Genomic DNA, 22,540 nt, shown 5'->3' with positions numbered 1-22,540 from the left:
GAAAAGGTTTTTGAAAGGTTAATTCACTGCATGGTAACATAGTCCCTGGTTTATTGCACTTGTGGCAATGTGCAATGAGCAGCAACATTACGATGTAAATATCTGTGTCGCTCTCGAAGCATGACCACCCAAACCAAGAATAACCAAACTTTTTACGTTAGTGTAACGGTTGTATTGAGTATAATTTGATTAGTCAAACCGAGTGAGTGAAACACAATACGTATGTAGCACCAAAGCTAACCCAATGTAAAAGATGGCCGCTTCCGCTGCGTTAGAATACGTTAGTAAAACCTCGCTTCTGTGTGCCTATAAAGCGAGTTTAATTTATTACCGGAGCTCAGTACTCATCTTTTGATGTCAAAACTAAATTTGTTCAATTTACAGCCAAAATAAAGAAACTGGCCTCCCTTTCCAATGTTTTTGGGGGCAGTGACTTGCTGTTGTTGTTACCTTGAATACACATTTATCATCTCTGTTGTTTTTTTATTTATTTATTTTTGTGGCTGTTTTTTTTTTCAGAAGTGTGGCAATCAAGCTGTACCATGTGATACGTGAATAATGCATGTTTATCTCATATCCTAGGGTACAACATGATCCATTTCACGCCTTTGCAGACGCTCGGCGTATCCAGGTCATGTTACTCCTTGGCAGACCAGCTAACCTTAAGCCCTGAGTTCAGCCCAGATGGTCAAAACTATAGCTGGACAGATGTGGGGGCACTAGTGGAGAAGTTGAAGAAAGAATGGAACGTACTCTGTATTACTGATGTTGTGTACAACCACACTGGTAGGTAACTGAATCTGTTTTGATGCGTGTTCCATAAAGTTAGGTCCAGAAGTACACAGTCACAGTTTTTGTGATATTGCCTCGATACACAATCACAAGGATTTTATTATATAATGAATCCATTGATGGTTCTTCCCAAAGTCCAGAATACTCTGGAAAAGGTGGGCATATCATTGTCAAAATCTACATTCTCGAGAGTTACCTTCTTGAATGTAAATGGATTTGGTTAAACATGATGCAAACAATTGTAAACATACAGGTAAGGTATGTTGGACCATATTTAAAGCCTTCCGTTGAAGGCATTTTTATAAAATTGCTTGTCTCCAAATATTCTAATTAATTACGGTCATAGAAATAATTTTAGTCCCAAAAAGAGTCATATAAAAGTGAAACTATTGTATATATTTTTTGAATTAATTCCATTGCAATCATTCTGAAACATTGCACTCTCTATATCACCATGAGTTCTGATTTGAGCTCCAATATCTCATTTTATAGAATGTTAAACTTATAACTTTTCTAGTGTTTAGTTTTGTTTTGCACATCTTGTATTATCTTAATCAAAACAACAGCCATGCTTTCAGAAACAAGTCTTTGGAGTTGTTTCAGAAACTTTCAGTGTCAATTTATTCATACCTGAACAAACTTTAACAACTGTAACTTCTAGTTGAACTAGCTCCCTCATATTTATTGCTGATGTGAGTGCTGATGGTAACAAAATGACCTATTATCGGGCTCCCACTGTTGTCTGAACACAGCCTATGTTCTAAAACAATCAGAAGCTCGTGCTAGAACTGTTTTTGTCTGTTTTGCGTATTCCCCTTTTGGAGCGCCTTGAGCGTGCACTGGCACTTCGTTTTTGGTGGTTTCTGAATAACCGAAGGGTGGACTCTGAATAACCGAACGGCACGTTTGAAGTACGTTCTGAGTTTCTGAACAGTCAGATTGAAGTGTGCACTGGCTGCTCCACCAACGGCCCGTTTGTTGTCTTGAAGTGTATCAAGTTATGGACAGAATCCCATGGGAGGAAGAGAAGAGCTGAAGACTGACTCATTCATTTGGTGTGTGGAGAGGTGATGTTGGCTTGTTATGAAGATTGATCTGATCTCTGGAGTGATGAAAAGTTATTCCACATCAGTAGGATTGTCAAATGTCACAACTGTAACTACTGGGCGGGAGAAGATGCTTGTATTACTCCTGTAATAATGCAGAATCAGGCCTAGGTATGGTCTGGAATAGGGCTGCACGATATTGGAAAAAACTTACATTGCAATTTTGGGGGAGGCTGCGATGTACATTGCGATATTGAAACTAGGTATCGATAAATTATCGATCCCCCAAAAAAACAACGGAGCAAATTCGACCTATCACTGCCCTACTCGTCACAAAATCCCTTCCATTGAGGCAATACAACCTGAGGCTTACGCATTCGCCGCTGAGCTAGCGTGACTCAAAACAAACAAAAAAAAACGGGTGGCGTAAGGTGGTCTTACCGGCCGACTTGAAGAAACGTCCCTCAGTTCCATCACACGGGAGCTCCGGAGGAGTGAGGCAGGCTTGCTGAATAGTTAAGCCACTAACAAGCACCCTCCCCGGACACGCACGGGACGAAACGGCCCGAAGCTCTAGCACACTAGACCCCCATCGGATGGGAGGCGGGCGTACGTAGCAGTGAAGCCGCTAACAAGCACCCTCCCCGGACACGCACGGGATGAAACGCCTGTAACGCAAGCACACGAGGCCTCCGTCGCTTGGGAGGCGGGCGTACGTAGTAGTGAAGCCGCTAACAAGCACCCTCCGCGGACGCGTACGGCACGGGCCGTGCACCCTTCGCAGACACGCACTGGGCAAAGCGGCCCATAGCAGCAGCACAGGAGAGCTCCATCGGGACGGAGGCGGGGGTACGTAGCAGTGAAGCTGCTAACAAGCGCCCTCTGCGGACACGCACTGGACGAAACGGCCCGTAGCAGCAGCGCACAAGAGCTCCATCGGGACGGAGGCGGGGTACGTACCAGTGAAGCCGCTAACAAGCACCCTCCGCGGTGCATGTTTTGGCAGTCACGTGATCATGGCGGCGCGTGAGTAAGACGGCAGTAACTCTCTCCACTCAAAACTTTGCCTAAAGCTATTAAATCGCCAAACCACCGCACTAAAGCCTGAACTCCAAGCAGCTAACTAAAGACTTTCCTCACAATGCCTCCAAAACAATTAAAGCAATCAAACAAGGACCGCGATGCAGCAGAATTGTGCAATGCCACGCCTCATCTTAACGCCTGTCCCAACTTTGGTAACGACGGTGCAAATGCTCATGCTAGTCCCTCAACTACCGCTGTTCCAATAACGGAGACTTTGCTTAAAAGTATTTCAGCAGCAGTGGCCGAGCAAGGGCAGAGTATTCTAAAATCTGTGAATGAGACAATGGGGAAGCTCGAAGCGAAAATGGATGACATGGTGAAGCGCATTGACGATGCCGTTGCCACTACAGCGGCACTTGTTGCACGCCGAATGGAGGCTGAAACACGCGTTTCTCGCTCGGAGGACGATATGGTTCCGATAAAAAAGCAAATCGATGCTTTGGAGAAAACTAACAAGGATCTCCGGGCCAAAGTAACTGACCTGGAATGTCGACAAAGACAAAAGAAGGCTGTTAAACCTAAACGAGTCAATTGAAGGGGGAGACCCGGTTGAGTTTTTCGAGGGGTTTATTCCCAATCTACTGCAGCTACCTGTCGCGTCTGTGGCCATCGAGAGTGCCCATCGGGCTTTTGGAATACCTGGTGATGGTTGTCCACGCCCCGTTGTGGTGAAACTTCAGCGCTCTCGAGATGTCTCCATGGTGTTTGCGGTTGTGAAATGCCTTGGGAATCTTCAGCATGAGGGGAGACCATTGCGAATTACCCGTGACATTCCACCTGATGTCCGGGCTGCGAGGCGAGCCTTCAATACCGTGTGCGCGAAACTCATAAAAAAATGCTGTATTTTTACGGCCATAAGAAGCGCTGCATCAAAGGGCGGAACACCAGTTGAGGGTGCTATTTCCGTATTTAATGCATGTACTAGGCGCGCAGCACTATAAGGCGCTAGCTGAGCTGCTCGCGCTAGCTCAGCTGCTCGCGCTAGTTCAGCTGCTCGCGCTAGCTCAGCTGCTCGCGCTAACTGATGCCTGCTCACCAGGACTCAATCCCCTAAGGGATCTTTGCCAGAGATATCACCCCATTTCAATGACAGATATCATGAAACTATTAGGAATCATTGCCAATAACAATGACTCTAACCAATAAAAGGTGTCTTGGCAATAGTCTACTAGACAACGTTAGAGGAGGGACTTCACTGGTCACCACACTCCTTAGAGTCACGGTTTCAAATTAAAACCAAAAAAACCTCAGCATACAAGCAAACAATGAAACAAAGAAATAAGATTAACACAAAACATGTATCTCTCATGCCATCTATATACCCAAAAGAAATAAAAATAACACAAAAAGATTATAGCAATGGCTTCTTGGGAGCCACTCAGCCTTAGCCAATTACAGCAATGGCTTCTTGGGAGCCACTCAGACTCAGCCAATCACATGGCTGTTTAGAGAGATGTGCATGGCTGTTTAGAGAGATGTGCTGTTGTGCTTTGTGCTTTTTGCAGTCTGTTGTCTAAACCTGGGACGTTTCTTGCTTTCAATAACATAAATGATAAGACAGACTACAACATTGTGGACAGCTGCCCTTTTGTCCAGCTTTCTCCTACACCATCTCCAAAACACCATAGTCAGATAATGTATAAGTCACGGTCAATTAGAAGCATAGATGACTCATACTTTGTCCAGCAGAGTGTGCTAACATGCACTCTGAACAGCCCAATGAGTAAAAGGGTTGATGGTCGCGAGTGATGCTTAGTCCATATAATGGGCGCGTCGCTTTACATGGCGCTTTGTTTGTTTTGGGGAAGATTAGGGACTTTAAAGAGCGCCCTATGGCCCGGAAAATACGGTACTCACTTCAGAATGGCATATCATGCGATCCTGTCCTTCAAAGCAAATGGAGTACTGAAGACATTTAAGGATCCGAACGAGGCTGAAGCTTTCCTCTTAACCATCCCGTAACTGGTAGAGTAGCCTATGTCTCTGTGAATATTGTCACCGGTGTTGAGTGCTCATTTGCCCCTCAGAACTGATTGAACTGTGATATTGTATATTATGGGCTAAACTTTCCTTGTTATATGGCGAAACAATATATGGAGAGTATGACAACAACTAAGTTTTGAGTGGTAGTTAGAGGTTATGTTTTGTGTAATTTTATTTTTATATTTTTATCTTAATTCACATGGTGCTCAAATAAACAATAGTAAGGTCCTAGGCTCAATTAATTGTAATGTTCTGAATAGGGTAAAAAAAAAAAATAATAATAATAATATATATATATTTATATATATATAAAAAGGTATGGGATCAATTGATATAAATTGTAGTAGAGAGTATAATGAATTTGAACAGTACCATCATGCCGCTACAAATTGTACCTGTGAATACTATAACCCTGAAGATCTAAAACAAAATGATTTTTCATTTTCAGTCATGCACCTAAATTATACGAAGTCTTAAAAAACAACATGATGAGCTGGTTTTGTTGCTTGCTACTACAGCTACACATTTTTATGTTATTGCATGTAGCAAAACTTGGATGAATGACCAAACATATATAGATATTTATAACCTAGATGGATATACATTGCATTACAAGAATAGAATTGGTAAAATAGGTAGGGGGGGTTTGTCTTTATGTAAATTCAAATGACTGAGTAAAAGTGCGAAATGATATGACTATTGATGATGGTTACTCTGATTCATTATTTCTCGAAATAAAAATGGCAAAGGGGAAAAGTCTCATTATCGGAGCAATAGACCGGCCACCCAATTCTGACTATGGTACATTTAGAGCTCACCTTGAAAGTCTTCTCCATCTTCTAAATCAGACAAATAAAAACTGCATTATTATGGGAGACTTTAATATCAACATATCAAATAAGGATACAATAGGAATGGATTTTCAAAATATTCTGTTCTCCTCATCCTTTTATGCAACTATTGATAAATATACCCGAGTTACAGAGAAAAGTGGGCCCATTATTGACAATATTATTACCAATATACAAAACTCTGGAGGTAAATCTGGTGTATTATATTCAGATATAACAGATCATTATCCCATTGTGTTTCTTATGAACTGGACCAAAAGGCCATTTGTCCCATGTACCAAGAGAAAAGTCCAGATTCTAACTGACAAAACCCTTAAAAACCTAACTCAACATCTCCAAACAAAAAACTGGGCTGCTATTTATTGTTCTAATGATCCAAACAAGGCATTTGACTACCTAACTCTTGAAATAAGAGCTTCTATTAATGAAACTATTCCAGAAAGGATAATAAAACAAAATGAAATAAAAAATCCCTGGATTACAAAAGGAATTCTACAGTCTATTCAAAAGAAGACTAAGCTTTATAAACAGTATAAAAAAAAGTCAAAATAATATAAATAAATGCAAATACACAAGATATAAAAATAAATGAACAAATCTAATACGAGTTAGTAAGCAAAACTATTTTTCTGACCGATTTAAAAATGCTTCTGGCGATCAGAAGAAATCTTGGAAGGTGTTGAATGAGGTAATTGGCTGAAATGCAAAATCACCAGTTTTTCCTGACGCCATAATGCAGACCCAATCAAATAAAACGACTAAGGCAGATAATTATCAGACAATTTTAAAATTTATTTTTGCCTCTGTTGGAAAAAATCTATCAAAACAAATTTCTACAACAGGAGGCTCACATTACAAATATTATCTAAAGAAGAATTAACCCAACTCATGCTATTTTACTTCTACTTGTCAAATAGAAATAACCAATATTATATACAAGATGAAATGTTCACACACAACTGGTGCTGATGGTATTAGTAGTAAGATTCTGTCAGGTTCAATCACCTAAGCATTCACTGAACATAGGCAAAATGAATGAAAGGAAGAGAAGAGTTGATCTTTTACTTGCTAGGAGAACGAACAGAGGTGTGCTCAGTTACATCTCCAACTTCGTTCTGGAGCACACTCCGCCGAGCCCTCTATTTTATTAGGGAAGTCCCTAACAATACAATGTATTTGCACTAAGGAATGAAGGGGGGAGCACCAGCAGAAACATGTAAACATTTCAGACACAAGAGGAAAGACAGACATCAATGGCAGTCATCTACTGATTGAAAAGGCAGATATGCCTTTTAGTGCTCTGGCACTAAAGTCTCAGTCCTTTTGTTTCAGAGGTGTGTCTCGGCACACCTCCTTTGATGTTGCAGACGTTGATCCAGTCTTCAGGCATCCGCTTCTCTTGAAGTCTTCTCATCCATATGGTCAAACATAGGTCACGCTGTGGAACAATTCTTTTGCAATACTAATAGAGTAAAATATGGGATAAAATATATCTTCAACCTAACAGATTCTTAAAACTATTGTGCATGTAATAGCTGAGCCACTTGCTCATATAATAAATTTATCTCTCCAGCTCGGCGTTGTTCCAAAGCAAATGGTGACAAAAATAATACCAGTATATAAGTCTGGGAACATAAATGAAATGCAAAATTATAGGCCCATATCAATATTACCAACCCTTTCCAAAGTACTAGAAAGAGCAATCCACTTGAGACTGGTAGCCTACTTAAAAAAACAAAATATACTGGTTTCTTCACAGTATGGCTTCAGGGAACAGAGCAATACATGCATGGCCACTTTGGATTTGCTTGAGAAAGTAAACGATGCTTTTGAGAAGGGAGAAATTGGTATTGGCGTTTTTCTCGATCTCACAAAGGCATTTGATACGATTGATCACTCTACTTTACTTGGGAAGTTGGAGCATTATGGTGTCAGGGGTATAGCACTACAGTGGTTCAAGGACTATCTTCAGGATAGACTACAATATGTAAATGTAAATGGGGAAAACTCAGGACTGGAAAACATCACATTTGGAGTTCCCCAGGGATCCATTCTGGGCCCCCTTTTATTTATTGTGTATATTAATGATTTTGGTTTCTGTTCGCACAATATTCATGAAATTCTTTTTGCAGATGACACAAATCTATTTATATCACATAAAGATATTGATCAGCTTGTACTACTCTTAAATGAGAAGTTATCAAATGTAAATACTTGGTTCAAATGTAACAAGTTATCCCAAAACCTTTTGTCTTGAAATCAGTTGAAGTGGTTTTAATTGACTTTGAGAAGCTGATGTAGCGAATTTTAAATGAACCTCATTGCTATGCTCGTTCTTAACATATTAATTTCTTGTCAGAGGAATAGTTCATAAATAAATTACAAGTAGTTAAAAGTTGAGAGTTACTCTTATCGCCCGGTATGTCTCAAGACAAGTTTATTTAAACAGCTCACATAAGATTTTCAAATGGATTCACAAACCCATAATTCATTGAGCTCAACAACACTCCCTAACCCCTCATCTACATCCACATTTGTATGCACACCAAAGGCCCATTTCTCTCAAATATTGTTTTCAAATCTATCAAAATATGGGCACCTCTCTTTTGCAAAAATCTATCCAACTCGAAGGCGTGGTAGATCATGATGCAGATTAGGCAGCGGGGTTCTTGCACAATTGTGCCTTAGGTTGTCCACAATAAGCTCTAAAATATGCAAAACTCATTATCCGGTGTGACCACCAATTGCCTATGTTTGTTTAGTTTATTCTGGATGATTAAATATGAAAATCTGTTCCAGTAGCTGCTGATATATGTACAGCAACATAGAACAAATATTGAAGTGGAGTGGGCCAACAACCCAACATGCTTACACACGGTTGTGGGTGCCTCCAATTGCCCACGTCAAATGCGCGGCCGACTACATCATCCGCAAGGGAGATCTTGCAGTTAACCGATATAAACGCACTGCGCACCATTGACATGCACGGACCCCAGCGAGTCTATTTTTGCTAACGCAATGTCAAGCCCTCAAGCACTGCATGTGCTAATACCGCCCTGATTTTATGCAAATGAGAGGATCCGCTACGATTGGCTGGTAGTGGGCTACATTTCATCCCACAATGGTGCACAACGAGGCAAACACCTCCTTTATGACCATTTCTACCTGTGAAAAGTCTAGGAAAATAGAAAAGAAAAGTCCACACACTTGCACTGGGGACAAAAACAGGCCCCTATGACTTTAGAAAGATTTTGCACTTTGTGTGGCAAACAGTGCTCACACCAGACACTGATTAATTACGCGTAAAAGTTTCAAATGGATTTCTTTCTTTGGTTGTGATTTTCATCACAGTATATTTTTCTGTTTGCAGCTGCTAATAGCAAGTGGATCCGCGAACATCCAGAATGCGGTTACAACCTGGTGAACTCTCCCCATCTTCGTCCAGCCTGGGTCTTGGACAGAGCTATCTGGCATTTAACCACTAGAATCATAGACGGACGCTACAAGGACATTGGGCTTTCTGCAAATATCACCAATAAAAATCAAATGAATGTAAGCGCACCACTGCTTTTTACACTTTGTTTTAGACTGTTGTCAAACTTCAAAAGGATCATGGACTGTTCAGACAACTGGGAAAATAGCACTTCAGTAGTCATCCCGTGTTTCTACAGTTTAATTGGAGTCAACCTGTTGTAAATTCAGTTGATTGAATGAACTTGTCTATATAAGATCCATAGTTGACTGTGCATTTAAGAGCACAAAAAGCATTAAGTCAGAGGAATTTTCATATTTCTGCAGCATTGACCGTTCATATGACTTCCATCATCTGTACAGAAGTTCTGAACCACCCAGACTCTTCGTAGAACTTACTGTTTAAATTGAGTGATTGGGGGAGAAGGGTCTTAAGGCGCGCGTCCGCTGACTGCATATGGTGTTTCAGGCTTCATGTCTGTATGTGTTCCATAAATGCGCATGAGCCCATGCATGCCCACTCCAAAAAGAAACAGCTTCTGTGTTTGTTGTAACGTTTGGGATAGTTCAGGTCAGGAAATTTGAGGCATCTGGATGTCTTTTTAGTCCTTTAAATTAGAATTATATCTGCTTACCTGAATTTAATTCGGTTTGCATTTCACTTGCGAAAGACAAAAGAAGTTAAAATGTTGCCGTTGCAGTAAAGGCCTGGCAGAGCATTACCAGAGATTAACTCCAGAATTTGGACTGGGGGTGAACAAATTCTGACAGGTGCCTGCTAGAATCTGTATCTCTAGTAACTCTATCCAGGAAAAAGGGATCTTGCTTCCATTTTCTATAGTTCCTAAAAATAATCTCAGGAATACAGAGTAAGTCACTTCGGGTTCAGCTGAGGTTAATTACTGCGTGCCAGAACATGCCTGGGAAAGAACCGTGCATTTCACATGCAGCAGGCCTTCAGGATAAACTTGAATAAACACCTCTCATAACACCATAATTTATGACACAATGGCTGGAGAAATAATATACAGAAACACACTTAGGCATTACTTGAGTGAGTGTTGGACAATCTAGCTTTTCTTGAAAGGTCCCTCTTGAAAATGGCCTCCCAAGTATATCTACAATTATTTATTTTTTTTATTCAGAGGCTGTAATGAAGTAATTCTGTTTCCATTTATTTCAGTGGTATGCATTGCTTCGATCTTCTACCTTTTTGATTAGCGAACTGACTCAAGTTCCAACTGTATATTGTTTGACCACTGAAAGCATGAAATTAGTTTTACCTATACAATGGCAAGGATAATTTGGATTTTAAAATTGACTAAAAATGCCTTTTGTCAATGTGTTTGTGTCCGTGCGTGTGTTTGCGTGTGTGTGTGTGTTTTATTAGGATATCCGGAGTGTGCTGTGGCAGGACGTGTATCCTCAGATCAAACTGTGGGAGTTCTACCAGGTCAAAGTGGACAATGCTGTGGAGCAGTTCAGAACTCTCTTACAAAATGGTTTGTACAACTTTTCAGCTGAGATATACAGTGTATACACACTCTCTTTCAGAAGCATTGAAACAGGAAACCCAAATCCTTATTCTGGAGATTGAAGCCATTTGGGTTTGACATCAAAACATGAATATGAGACAAGAGATCCAAAGTATTGCTTATAATGTGTTTCCTTTTTCTATGAACTATTCCACTCAGTATTGGAATACATGATTGCTTGGTGTTATGTGGAGCATTTCCTATTCAAACAAGCAATCAGTATATAATCCCTTGCATGCACACAGCCTTTTTCGCTCATCCTCTTTTCTAATGTACAGTTGTGGAGGTGAGGCAAGGCAACCTCTTGAAAACATTTGTGGCACTTGAATGCACATAGCTCTGGTCAAGTCTTTCTTTGCAACATATAAACGTTATTCTATTGAAAAGTTGCTTTCTCATGTCAGTTTGTTAGCTAGAATTAAATTCAGTTGTCATTTTGAAAAATAATACATATGTACAACAACTAAATGGCTAAGTTAGCAGAACTGATTCTGCTTTTGTAAATTCGCTCCTCTCCTTGCTTTTCATAATGATATTTGGTAAAGTTTCTTCCTGTTTAACGTGTTATGATTGTTTAGGTGGAAATGTAGCATTTAGGAGTACAGGTGGTTATGTTCAAATCCCGTTGGGAAAATGTCTGTCCTGGCAATCCCCTGGATCCGCAAAGTGAATACAGTATCTGGAAATATTGTTGATGTTTTGATCTGTCTCGTGTTCATCTTTCAATGTCAAAACAAATGTTTTGAGTTGCAGGAAAAATGAAAGAATTGGCCTAACTTTTCTGTCCCATACTTTTGAAGGGAAGCATTTCTTTATAACCTGACAGACAAGATTTGTAGTATGTAGTTAAAGATCAAGTATAAAGTAGTAATCTGTTCCATTTAAGTGCCATATTCTTATTTTTTGGCCTCTCCAACAACGGTTGGCCTGAATGTGAACAATATATTGCAACACAGCACCAAGTCATTTTGCAGAAAACGTGTCAACAATTGACAATCACCAATGCACTAAATTGGCTGAGTGGCGACTCTGCCTAATTTAAATGACATCGATCACCAACGATTACAGGAGATTGCCAAACACATGAATTTTTGTTGTTAAGCGTGTTGCTATGGGTCTAATTATGAATCTGGGTGGGTAGAGTTAAAATAAACTAATCAATGTATGCTTAAAATAGTTGTAGCCGTTGGTATTACTCAAAAAGTAGATCTTCAGTGTTACTATAATTTGTATTTTAGGATCATTTTATTTATATTATCATTATAAAAAAATATATAAATATACAGTACTGTGGCGCCATGAGACACAAGGTTGATTTACTACATGACCATGTTCGTAATTCAAAACGTTCCTATCTCAAATAAATTAGTGAAATGAATAGAAATGCCATTAATTGGTTCCAGCCTCCCCCTAAAAAAAACTGAACATTTTTATGATTTTGTTTTTAATAAGTAAGTTAGCTATCTATAATATTGTACTTTATAAAAGCATATACCATATTTTCACGAGCATAAAGTGCATTTAAATGCCTTAAACTAAACTTAAACTAAACTCTGTGAGTTACGCCGCAATTTGTGAATGGATTGTGGATGCTTGGGCTAACTGTTAGTCATGTTAGCCACTAACATGTCTGCTTGCACTGTTCAAGCTTTCGCAAATGTTTTCCATCTTTTTTGAGGAGCTGCACAGCAATGAGACTGACTGAAACTGCTGAGAACCTGTTGTGTTATATACTTCAAAATAGTACAACTGAACTAAATTTTGCTCTTGTTGCCTTTGTATAAGCCTTATATTTGTGTTAAATACAGAAATAGCACCTGTAACTGAGACAGCGCCTTACAGTAGTACGCCTTGTGGTTGATAAAATAAGGTATTTATAACAAAATTTGCTGGAACTCAAACACATAAACTGTTTTGTCAGGCCCAGCTCCTGCACTTTGTCTGTCCTGGGGTTCAAGGTGGCTTGACCAATACATACGGGGGCTGAGAAAACAATCTGTAAATATAGTTTACAATATAGGGCTGGGCAATATATATGCATTTAATGCATTTCATAAAGTTTAACAAACAAAATAGCCCACAAATCAAAAGGTTCACACACTATTTATAAACCAATAGGAGAGCTCACTTAATTAATACCAGACTTTGCTTCCTCATGTGAAGGTGTGTCGGTGTAATTAAAGAGGTCTTTGAAGTGTTCTTCATCCATCCATCCATCCATCCAACCAACCAACCATTCATTCATTCATTCATTCATCCATCCATCCATTCATTCATTCATCCATGCTTTCATTCATTCATCCATCCATCCATTCATCCATTAATTTCCTCAGATGAGAAGTCCAGAGTCTTCCTGTCTACTCCAGCCAGCTCTTCCAAGGGGATGCAAAGGCGTTCCCAGCAACCCGACAGTCTTTCTAGCGTGTCCTGGCTTTTGGGTCCCAATAATATGATCTTTATGTGTCACATGCGCCATGTCTGTATTTTAAGGTGTGAAACCAGACCATAATAAGACTGGAGGGAAAACTGGCCTTGTCATCATCCAGGACCCCGGTTGGAGACGTTATGGCAACTCAGTGGAGATGAACTCTGCTCTTCAAACATTTGTACCTCACAGGTAAGACACATTTATCACAGTTCATTCCAGAAGATTCATTTCGATTGTTGATATTCCTGATCTTATGACCAGAGCAGAAAATAAAATTGTGTTTTAGGTGGGGGTTTTTTCTTCTACATTGTTTGTTGTGTGATGAGGAATGATTAAATTCATGTAATTTCCAATAATGTGTGAATTTTCAAGCCACAGGAAATTTCAAGCATGAACTTCGAAAACTGAGTATTTGCACATGTCTTAAAACTGAAATTTCGCCCCAAAGAATAGTGTACCTTCTTGTTCACATGCCTCTACTGTCATTTTGAACCTGGTTAAACTGAAAAACATCAATGCATGTCGTTCCGTTATTTACATAACTGTATGTACTATTCAAAGCATGTATTAAATCTTCTCCTTACTTCAAAATACTTTAAATATGATTTAAACATTACTACAGTAACAATATAACTCTAAATATATATTATTGTGGTTAAATAGTAAAAAAACAACATTTTTTTATAATGTTTGTGAATATAAATGACTTTAATGACTGTGTCTTGTCACCTAACTTGATAGAGTAAATAATAGCATAGAAATTGTATTTTTTGAATGTATGCAATATTTCTAAGTACTACTGAATACCAGCAACAGTAATTGATATGACTTTTTGAACACGGGTGCAGTAATACAAAAAAATTTCAAAAGTCATCTTTTGTTTTTTATTTTTCTTTATCTATCTGGCTGTAGGTGTTCAGAAAAAAAATCTTTTCTGCTGGTTTGAAAAGAAAGAAAGATTTTATTAAGTGACCATGTTATTCTCCAAACAATGCCAAATAGCAAAGTCAAATTTATTCATGCTCACTATCATGGCCGTAAGACTATTTGCCTCTATCACTTTAAATCTTGTCAAAGCAACGTTCATCAGTGAAATGAGGTTCAGCTGAATGCCCACAAACAGCATTTTGTAGTTAATTTGTTTCAATATAAATACCATGTCAATCATTGAATGTGTCTGGGCCTACAGTTCATAAATGTGAAATATACTTTGATTTTGCTGGGTGTTAACTAGAGACGTAACGATTCAGTAAGCCCCAATTCAATTTGCAATTTTCAGTTCCTGATTTCGATTGGATTTTTTTTTATTGCTGCCATGCTTTGTCTCTGTGCACTTGTGCTGTAGCTATTCACAAACACAATACGCATTGTTTATCGCAATTGTGTAAAAGTTTAATGTATTTTAAATGGAACCAAAAACTACGTACTATGTATACTGAGTTGCACTAATTCCATGAAACTACCCCCTAAATAATAAAAAAAAACAACAACTGGTAAACATGTTTCACTTTACTTTGGCACCAATCCATTTTTTTTAGGCTGGGCTGAAATTCTATGAATAAATATATGGAAAATGCTCCGTGCTAAAGAAAACGAAAATAAACAGTTAAATCGATTTTCCATGTTTCTCTCTCTCTCTCTCTCTCTCTCTCTCTCTCTCTCTCTCTCCCTCTCTCTCTCTCTCTCTCTCTCTCTCTCTCTCTCTGTCATTTTGAAATCCAAATGATATTCATTATTTTATAGGTAAAACTAATGTGTGATCAAACAATATACAGATGGGACTTTGGTTAAAAAAATAAATAAATAAATTCCTCCTGAGTCAGTTCGCTAATCAAAAAGTTAGCAGATCGAAGGAATCTTTACCACTAAAATAAATGGAAACAGAATTACTTCATTCCAGCCTCTGAATAAAATATGTTTGATTTGTTTTTAGCCAGTGCCTTGTTAAAATAAATACAGTTCAATAAAGTGATACAAAAGAAATCAATGTATTAATCAATTAAAAAGATTTGTTTCCAGACTTGAGGGCCTCTCGTTTTGTCTCTCGCTCTCTGGCTCTCTCTCACTCTTTCTCACCTCTGCCTTCCTGCAAGTAGTGTGATGCGTTCATAAAACTCTGAAATAATATAGCTCAGCAAAACACAACTGTTACCACAACAACACGCATAGCCCATTTGTTTTACAATTTTTTAGCAAAGTAAATTTGTATATTCTAACGAGTTAGGTTGGTTACGTTTTAATGTTGGGTTTTTCCATTAATGGTTTGTGGCAAATGGGTCATATTGTGTTACTTTGAGTAATGAGATTTTACGATTTCACAAACACAACACTGCGTGATCACGAGTTAGCACTTGTGTTCTTGCTGTTTCGATGTAAACCACAGGTATACACAAACTGTGTATTGGTTTTTAATAAATGTGTGTTCGATGACTAAAGCACAGTATACGCTACAATATTTGCTTACCACAAATGGACATCGAGGCAGTATTCCATCAGACGCACACGGTAGCCTGTGTCTGCTAACTACAGCTAGCTTCCAGACACGTCTGCCTCTATGTCAAAAATTAAATCGGGCATCAGCTGCATCATGCTCCCTTTTATAGGTACTCGTTTATCACCGCCGTGCTGCTATAAATCGGATTAAGTCATTGTGCGTATGCAGTTTGTTTACAGTAGAGATATGAGAGAGCCCTTCTGGTTAGTGAACATTGCGTTGCAAATCGATTCTTTTTTTTTTTCTTTTAAATACCAATGCATACTCCAAGCAGTTTGTATCGATATTAAATCGATTTTCGATTAATCTTGACATCCCTAGCATTAAGCCCTACTCTCTCAAATCTTGGATTATCTCTGACAATGTGTCACATCATGAGAATAAATTAATATATTGACCAAAAGATAAATGATTACTCTCACTGCCACCTTCCTGTCGTCCTTTGTCTTCTTCTGTTCTATTTTTTTTGGAAAACAGATTATGGAATGCCAAAACTCTGCAGTGGACCTCTCATTTTATTTTAGCTGCATGCATGTCATGAGGTAATTGATTTTCTTATGTGTAAGAATAATTGTTTTTACTGTTCATACAGCTTTTCCCCACAGCATATAGAGGAGTGTTGCCATTTTTTGCAACAGAAACTGAACCAGCTTAATGAGGAACAACTCCACATTGTGCATCAGCATCAAGAGCAGGTAGAGTAACATACCGGAACTAAGGTCCCATTTCTTATATTAATGATGAGATACGTATGGCTATAAAGCATACTCTATGAGGAGACATCATGGAAAGTCACCACATTCAGCAACTGTTAAACTCCACATTAGTCAATGGCGTGGTACAAGATGCGCAGGTGGCTGCTTTTTTGAGTTGACGTATGTAATCTATTGCTTTGTTTTACACTGTGCACAGCATTTTTTGTTAATGTGTTTTTCTGCTGAAATCCACTGGCACCCAAAACTGTTTTAGCCAAAGCGAGTCAAGTAGACTCCTTTAAAAAATTCTTATACAAAACGTCAATCTGTGTTTTTGGCGTTTTCAAAGCCAATTTATTGTTTCACCACTCACGTACAAGTTATTTAAATCTCAAACTGAACTGAATTCACAATTACACCATTTCAAATTTCTGCAACTTTCTCAAACTTTCTGTGAGTGTCTCAGCCCAACTGAAGGCTCACTTTACTTTCAGTAATCCGCAAACCATTCCATATTCATTTTAATGACATCAGAACTGCAATCTTGCAGTTCTGGTTCATATCAACTGTTCAATGTCAAAATCAGATTGTGTTTTACCTAAAAACCATTTCTATCAGGTTTAATATTCTAATAAAAGGAAAACAATTCATTCACAGATTGAAAGGTTGTGGGTTTCATGTGATCCAATTTGGTCTTGTCTGTCTGCCTCTTTTTTGTCTGGTTGCATTAAAACACAATCATGTTTGCATTTTTGTCTCGTATCTATCAAGCGTACTTTAGTGGAGGGTTTCATTAATGATGAGTGAAGTTGTATTGAACATGTTCTGTCTGTCTTATATATTTGTAGTAAGCTGATATGAAATTAGAATGGAAGTTTAAACACTGCAAACAGGATAAATCACTTGATTTGTTGCATTCATGGGTTTCTGTTCAACTCCAATGTGAAGAATTTTTTGGTTAAGCAAAATAACAAAGTGAATGGGGAGATGAAAACAATCATTATGTCTTATTACTCTTTTTAGTTCATATTTGCTTATATTTATTTGCTGGCAGGCCACCAACTGCATTGTGGGAAATGTCACGTATGAGCGTCTGGCAGAACATGGACCCAAATTAGGCCCGGTTAGCAAGAAAGACCCTCTTGTTACCAGGTAAATTTAATTAGATTTTTTCACTTGTCTGCCTGTTCAGCCCTACCAGGAAGCATCAGTGTGTAAAAAAAAATATCCTTTGGAGAACAATCAGGGTAGACGATGCATATGAAACATTTTATATGAGTTTTATCAAATTACAGAACCCTTGCCATTTTTTAGTTATGGTGTAGTACAACCAAATGTCTAAATAAAACTGGAAATAAATGGGGGTTTTGATTTCAGGTTGGGTCTATACTGTATATAATAATCATTTTTTACGATTATTACGATTACAATTTTGTAATTGTTGGGTTTAATAATCGTAATTGAATTTCGATTAATTGCACAGCCCTGTGTGTATGTATGTAAGTCTGAAACAAATGCTGACTGTAACTGAGTTCAGCAACTCTCTACTAATGCAATATTCTCAATAGTTTTCCGGGTGTAATCGTTTTAAACGGGCCTGAATTCTTTCTCTCAGGTATTTCACTTTCCCATATCAAGACATGACTCTAGAGCATGAAATGCAGATGCTGGATGAGCCAGACAAGACATGTCACTTCCTGGCTCACAATGGTTGGGTGATGGGGGATGATCCGCTACGCAACTTTGCTGAGCCAGGTAAACATAATGGTTGTAAGATGCACAAGAAGAAAGAATGTTTTAGCCCACAAATGGGAAACATTAAATGAAGAAACAATATTTATGGTCGGTTGTCTTGTTTACATGCTAAAGTAGTATAAATAAGTTTTATGGGGTTCAGCACCCAGGAGATGCACAGGATGTAAATGAACATGTCACTGGGACATGAATCTATCTCTTGCATCTGGACAAGGAAAATGCCTTTTTACATGTATTATTTATTACAAGGGGTCATTTGAGCTGTCCTTTTCCTGGTCCTTTACCTGTTTGTCATGGGTGACCCTTCCAGGGACATACAGCCCCAGACATCAGCGTCTAAGATCATTGGGACACAAAAAACCTGTATCCATGATTAAGTAACGACTCAAGTAAAGGGGGAAAAATGCTGTTTAATTACTGATTTGGTCTTTTTTTTATGAATTACATTTAATCAGTGTTGTCAGTATGGGCTTACGATATTTCTTTGATCATTTTAATTCAGGATCCAATGTCTACATCCGGCGGGAGTTGATATGCTGGGGCGACAGTGTCAAACTTCGCTATGGCAAGGGACCCCAAGACTGCCCTTTTTTGTGGGCTCACATGAAGAAATACACTGAAATAACAGCTAAATATTTTCATGGAGTCAGACTGGACAATTGCCACTCTACACCATTACATGTTGCAGAGGTAAGCTATCTAGTAGTAGTAGTCAATGATTGACTAAATATAGAAAATTATTTTTTATTTTTGTTACAGCCTCATGTGATATAAACTTAACTCACAACAAAGTGATTTGAAATGTAAAAAGGAAAGGGGGGAAAGATCTCTCAAACTACTGTATATTGTTTACAAGTCTCTTCTTTTCTCCCTGTCTGTAATATAATGTTTTGTCCAGGCTATGCTTGATGCGGCCAGAGTGGTCAGACCCAATTTGTATTTGATAGCTGAACTGTTTACAGGCAGCGAAATCATTGACAATGTATTTGTGAATCGGCTCGGAATTAGCAGCCTTGTAAGAGGTACCTGCTCAAACAAACTAATGTTGTGGTGTTTTATTCTCTTTTCCCTGCATTTTGTGTGCTTGCACTTTCCTTCCCAATGTGCATGAATTCATGCGTGTGGTGGTTGACCAGTTCATGCTCGATGTAGCTAGAGCAGTGTGCCCTAACCTGTATGTGGTGGCTGAACTCTTCACTGGCAGTGAGGAACTGGATAACATCTTCGTTACAGATCTAGGGATAACATCACTCATACGAGGTACAGTATTGTTTTTAAAAGTACACATTTAATGTCTTCACTGTCGAACTAAACATATACTGTCTGCAAAAGCTCGTGTCAAATAAACCAATTAGTCTCAAAGGTGCCACCTCTATCTTATTCATCTACTTAGCAGACTAACTCTGCTACCCCAATACTCATCACGTTGTCCTTTTTCATGGTTTACATATAAGTTTCTGAAGTATTTCCCTGCTATGACAGCTATTTAATGATTATGCCCTACTGCATTCACAATGGATTAGAATTAAACAAACCAACATGTATATTAGGTATTATATATTAGTTTAGAGTGGGAACTCATCTAAAAAGCACCTGGAGTATGGAATGAGCACTTCACTGTTGGAGTCCCACTCTAGAGAAATAATAATGCAACTCGTCTGCATCATTCTTACAACTGTTCAGGTGCCCTTCACCAAATGTATCCAAATGAGTAATTTATCACTTGTTGAAGACAAAAAAAAGAAAATTATTCAATGTTCAAGTTAGTTGCTTGATTTCACCTTAAGTTTTTTTGATATAACACATAGTGTAAGGCCATCATTGTTTGTTCCATCCCCACTATATATTATTCGACCTCACTTGGGTCATAAGGTGGGTTGGAGCTTCTCCCAGCTCACTTGGAGCCAGGTACAACCTGTATGGTTAGCAGCCAATTGCAGGGCACAGACAGACAAACTGTCATTATGTACAATATAGTCCTCAATGATTTTTGGAATGAAGGAGGACACCCAGAGAACATGAAAACTCCACACAGGAAGAGAGAACCTCAGAATTGTGAGACAAATGGCCTACAAAGTACGTATTAATGAATCATGTCTTCAGTTTGTCATATTGTGATACACTGCTGAAATGCAGCAGCAAAGTTGTCTGACATCCAGTGAAGATGGAAAATGGATCGGGAAAAAGGGGAAGTACATAGATTACATGAATTTATTTCCAAGTGACACAAACCTGCAGAATGTGACACCACGGAAGTTGCTGCGATGATATACTGGAAAGCTGAGTGGTAGCAGCTGGGTCATTATTGCTGTCATTTTCAAGCATCCCCAGTTTAGGCAACGGCCAAGTTTCACAGTATTGTTTGCATTTTGTGACTTTAAAACTAACACTTCTATTACCAAATAACTTCATAAAAAGCTGTTGTCTCGTGTTGTATTAACTTAAAATTTAATTACCCATGAACATACTAACTAGAATAACACATGAACTGCTCTTTTCTATGAAGCAACGGTATCCAGAAAAATTTGCTGAACAGCGAGCACACTGAGCAATATGACTGAAATAGAAAATTGCAAACAAATTAGGCAACACACACAACTGGCAATACTGATGACCAATTCACCGAAACCCAAAAACTGTTCCAAGGGGCTACATATTAGGATTTTATTCAACCACAAACAAACAATCAAACATGGCACCATTGATAGTGAAATTAACAGAGTAAACAAGCGAGAATAAAGGACAGCATGTCACTTTTTAGCCACAGGTAAATGGGAAATGGTAACTGTTGTTATGTAGAATTATAAAAACACGACATCCAGTGTATAGAGAGTATGTACATGTATTACTATCATTTTTGTTGCAAAAGATCCCGTTTAATTTCTTCATTTTTGAGCATGTGATAACAAAATGACATTCTTGATTGACCACCTCTGATTCAAATTTCAAATCGCAGCAAAATTAGTAGCCAACATTCAGCCAAACATGTAAATTGGTTGCAGAACCACGCACGCACTGCCACTCTGTCACATTGCTCTGTGTGCAGCCGATTATGCAAACCATTTTGTGATGTCATTCAAGCTACAAGGTTTTCCTTCTCTGTCCTGTGTTGTGTACCCTTAATATTCTAGAGGCCATGTCAGCTGGTGATAGCCATGAAGAGGGCAGATTGGTTTATCGTTATGGTGGGGAACCAGTTGGAGCGTTTGTTCAGCCAAGTCTCCGCCCACTGATGCCCTGCATCGCACATGCCATGTTCCTTGATGTAACCCATGACAACGAATGTCCCATACAGGTGTTTATCAAGCGCATATAATTACATCACTTGTGGTTAAAAAAATCATCACCAAATTGGTATTTTTACCCTAACAATTTATGATTTGTTGTTGTTTTTCCAATCAAGTACCATTAAGGAATTCATGGTACCTGCACATGAAAATCATAAAACATTCTTTGTTTCTGTTGAGCAGCTGCGTTCAGCACTGGACTCTCTTCCAAGTTCTGCTATTGTCTCGATGGCCTGCTGTGCTACTGGCTCCACACGAGGATATGATGAATTAGTACCGCATCAAGTAATGCACACCACACACACCCACACACACACACGCTCCCTTCAAGTACATGTTATAATCTATCTAATGCCACTCAGATGGATAGGACAAACCAGTAGTACGGTATTTTCTGGACTATAAGACGCACATATATAAGCCGCAGCAGCTCTATTTGGGGAAAAAACAACAACAACAACTAAGCTTGCCTTTTGGAAGCATTCTAAACGGCCTTAGAAACATGGAAAGTCTTCCAATGCTAAAAGCTACCATGCTGTAAATTACAACCTGTGTGGACCCAACATATCTCAACACAGTGCTGTAGGGATGCAACTAATCATTATTTTTATTATCAATTTTTCTGTTGATTATTTTGTGAATTAATCGTTGAATCAATTTTTTTTTAAGTTTTCGTTTCTATCCCTGGCATCAAGAAAAGCACATCATTTCAAATTGACAGTGCATAAAATGCATAAACAGGAATTCATTAAGATTTAGTTGTTGGTGTGGTCCATAAAAATGTTTTCCGTAGTGAAAACAGATGATTGTGAATGTTTGAATTTAATTCAACACAAAATTGCAGAAGTTGCACGCAAGTAACCCTGGCATATACTCATACACATACATTTATAACACTTCCTTGTATCCTTAAATATATCTCAAGACTCTATAGTGGAATCAATTTGGGTGTGCAGATGCCCTAATTTCACAATGGTGCAACAGAACAAAGTCAGAGGTTGCATATGTGAAACCTACATGCTGATCGAGGATAAGGAAAAAAAAAGTCTCCTGCTCTAAAGCCTCATTAAACACACACCATATGTATGTCTCAGCCAATCACAGATAGTGGTATTTTTTT

General features: G+C 38.6%; 1 protein-coding gene across 3 annotated transcripts in view; it reads left to right on the top strand.

The window, feature by feature from the left end:
* The window catches only part of agla (amylo-alpha-1,6-glucosidase and 4-alpha-glucanotransferase a), a 124,342-nt gene that overhangs the window by 18,732 nt on the left and 83,070 nt on the right, over positions 1 to 22,540 (top strand). For all 3 annotated transcript variants that reach the window (XM_088311278.1, XM_088311277.1, XM_088311279.1), the window contains exons 5-15: positions 583 to 786; positions 9,126 to 9,307; positions 10,617 to 10,728; positions 13,252 to 13,378; positions 16,276 to 16,378; positions 17,433 to 17,530; positions 17,994 to 18,133; positions 18,636 to 18,823; positions 19,270 to 19,393; positions 21,265 to 21,428; positions 21,604 to 21,705. In XM_088311278.1, the coding sequence (XP_088167404.1) occupies positions 583 to 786; positions 9,126 to 9,307; positions 10,617 to 10,728; positions 13,252 to 13,378; positions 16,276 to 16,378; positions 17,433 to 17,530; positions 17,994 to 18,133; positions 18,636 to 18,823; positions 19,270 to 19,393; positions 21,265 to 21,428; positions 21,604 to 21,705 (1,544 nt within the window). The remainder of the gene's footprint in view (positions 1 to 582; positions 787 to 9,125; positions 9,308 to 10,616; positions 10,729 to 13,251; positions 13,379 to 16,275; positions 16,379 to 17,432; positions 17,531 to 17,993; positions 18,134 to 18,635; positions 18,824 to 19,269; positions 19,394 to 21,264; positions 21,429 to 21,603; positions 21,706 to 22,540) is intronic.

Source organism: Idiotropiscis lumnitzeri, chromosome 12 (assembly GCF_059441095.1).
Source record: "Idiotropiscis lumnitzeri isolate Australia: NSW breed Sydney's pygmy pipehorse chromosome 12, RoL_Ilum_1.0, whole genome shotgun sequence".
NCBI classification, from domain to species: domain Eukaryota; kingdom Metazoa; phylum Chordata; class Actinopteri; order Syngnathiformes; family Syngnathidae; genus Idiotropiscis; species Idiotropiscis lumnitzeri.
The sequence above is the reverse complement of the archived record's forward strand: the minus strand, read 5'-3'. Positions and strand labels throughout refer to the sequence as shown.